This window comes from Pteropus vampyrus, unplaced genomic scaffold (assembly GCF_000151845.1).
Source record: "Pteropus vampyrus isolate Shadow unplaced genomic scaffold, Pvam_2.0 Scaffold138, whole genome shotgun sequence".
Taxonomy (NCBI): Eukaryota; Metazoa; Chordata; class Mammalia; order Chiroptera; family Pteropodidae; genus Pteropus; species Pteropus vampyrus.
In genome coordinates, this window is record NW_011888919.1 from 1,066,352 (window position 1) to 1,068,615 (window position 2,264).

The following is a 2,264-nucleotide window of genomic DNA, read 5'->3' on the forward strand; positions in this document are numbered from 1 at the left end:
CCCCCCAGTGCCAGAGACCACTGGAGTTGGCAGAGGACTAGGATGCTCGCTCATTTTGTCCTCTGCCCGTCTAAGAGGCAGGGTGATGGGGTGCCTAAGCCTGAGTCCACTATCTGTTTTGCTGCTGAAAGGCTGTGTGTCGTGTACAAGTAACTTCACCTCTCTGGGCCTCAGTCACCTTCCTCCCGAAGCCGGTATAATGGTACAACTACTGAGTTGCTAGGAGCGTTAGGTGCCATGATAACAGTTGATTGTATTCTGGATTTACTGAGTACATACCATGAGCAGAGAAATGTGCTCTTTTTTGCACGAACAGCGTTTGCCGCATGTCAGTTCACCAGATCTCATTTTTTTTTTTGGTAGTATTGTTAGCAGTAGGTAAGAGGGAGTTCGGCACAACGAGGTGATTGCGCCCTCCTGCCCCTCACTTATTGGCTTTGTGACCTTTGGCGAGTCTGCACACTCCCTCGGCCTCCGTCCTTAGTTTCTCTCCTTGGCACGCTTGGTGCCAATGGGACCCTGAGGTTCCCTTCTCTTGAGTTGCAAGTCCAGACAGCTATCTCCCCCTCCGACCTTGGGAGGCCCCCACTTACCTCTGCAGGTCCTGGCCCCGGACCAGAGAGGCTGTGGGTGGGGGCGGGGGGAAGGGCGGGCAAAGCCCGGCAGGCGATTGGGCAGGGGGGAGGGCGGGGAGGGACCGAAGGCTGCACTGCGGAGCCCAGCGGACGGGCGGGGCGGCCTAAGGCTGTGGGATGGCAGGTGCGAGCTCCACGCACCGTCCCTGTCAGTGTTACCACATTTACGTCCGCCCGGCTGGGAGCTGGGGTTTCTTCGGTTGTTGCCAGCAATGAGTCTGGGTGTGAGTAATCTGGGAGGAAGGGGAGAAGGGGACCACCTCGGTCTTCCGCCCCTCCCATTACGGGAAAATGGGCGGGGGGAGGTGGGGAGTGGAGAAGTTATTTGCCTGCACCCTTGGGCTGGAGAAGAGAGGGAGAGCGGAATCTGGGGCATGGGGTACAGAGCGAAATAAAGAAGGGGAACAGAGGAGAGACGCTCCGGCTGGAGAAGAGTTTGGATGTCAGGTCTCCCTTGCGTGGGTCTCTTGGGTCTGCGATACGCTGCCTGCAATTCCCAATTCTGCCGCCAGGGGCCGCAGAAACTCTGTCCTTGCTGCGGGTTTGGGGTCGAACCCCCTGGTGGGGAGAGATTGGAAAGGGGAGGTACCAGGAACGACCTTTTAGTTTGGAAAGTCTTAGAAACAGAGAGGGAACATTAGTATTCGCGATAAAATGTTGATATTCGTCACAGAATACTGGGGACCAATTCTAGAACGTTGGTGTCAGTAGGAATAAGTCGATGTCATCTTGACAATGTTGATGTCACTCATAAATATTTAGCATCTTAGTCATAGAGCCTTAAAACCAGAGTCGAGAGGCTCTTGATTCGTAGACTCTTAGAAAGTAAGAGAGGAAGGGACTTCCCTAAGGTCACACCTCTAGGGCGCAGCGGCAGAGAGGAGTGTGGGGGCAAGGGCTGAGAGCTGCGGGGATTTCCATACCCTTTGGAAGCCCTCTTCTCGGCCCATCGCCAAGCTACCCAGCCCCAGGTTGCGCGAGAGGAAGAGGGCGTGGCTGGCCCCGCTTAGTCCTGGGAAGGCCGTAGGGACACCTCGGGCGTTGGAGTTCCTGGGTGGCCCCCCGCAGCCAGCCCTCCCCTGCCTTCCAGATGACAATTTGTCAGGCACGAGCGGCATGGAGGTGGACGACCGCGTGTCGGCGCTGGAGCAGCGGCTGCAGCTGCAGGAAGACGAGCTGGCGGTCCTAAAGGCGGCGCTGGCTGACGCGCTGCGTCGCCTACGGGCATGCGAAGAGCAGGGCGCTGCACTGCGCGCGCGGGGCACCCCCAAGGGCCGGGCGCCTCCGCGCCTAGGCACCACAGCCTCGGGTACCTATCTTCGCTAGACTGGAGAGGTGAGATGGAGAGGGGACCGGTGCTCGGATCTCGCACTCACCCGCTTCTGTCCTCTTCACTTCATCCTTCTAGTGTGTCAGCTCTTGAAAGGCCTTCCCACCAGGACGCCCCTCAATGGCTCAGTACCCCCGCGGCGCGTGGGCGGCTATGCCACGTCCCCTTCTTCCCCCAAGAAGGAGGCGACTTCCGGGCGCAGGTAAGGCACGAAAGCCGGGATCCCAGCCTCCTTCAAGACCTTGTGGGAGACCGAGTTTATACGGAAAGGGATGGACTCAGGTGCCTGAACTCCAGCA

General features: G+C 58.4%; 1 protein-coding gene across 1 annotated transcript in view; it reads left to right on the forward strand.

Moving 5' to 3' along the window:
- EML2 (echinoderm microtubule associated protein like 2) overlaps nucleotides 1-2,264 on the forward strand; it is a 26,576-nt gene that overhangs the window by 940 nt on the left and 23,372 nt on the right. The window contains exons 2-3 of the mRNA XM_023535239.1: nucleotides 1,726-1,944; nucleotides 2,044-2,167. Coding sequence (XP_023391007.1) covers nucleotides 1,726-1,944; nucleotides 2,044-2,167 — 343 coding nt within the window. The remainder of the gene's footprint in view (nucleotides 1-1,725; nucleotides 1,945-2,043; nucleotides 2,168-2,264) is intronic.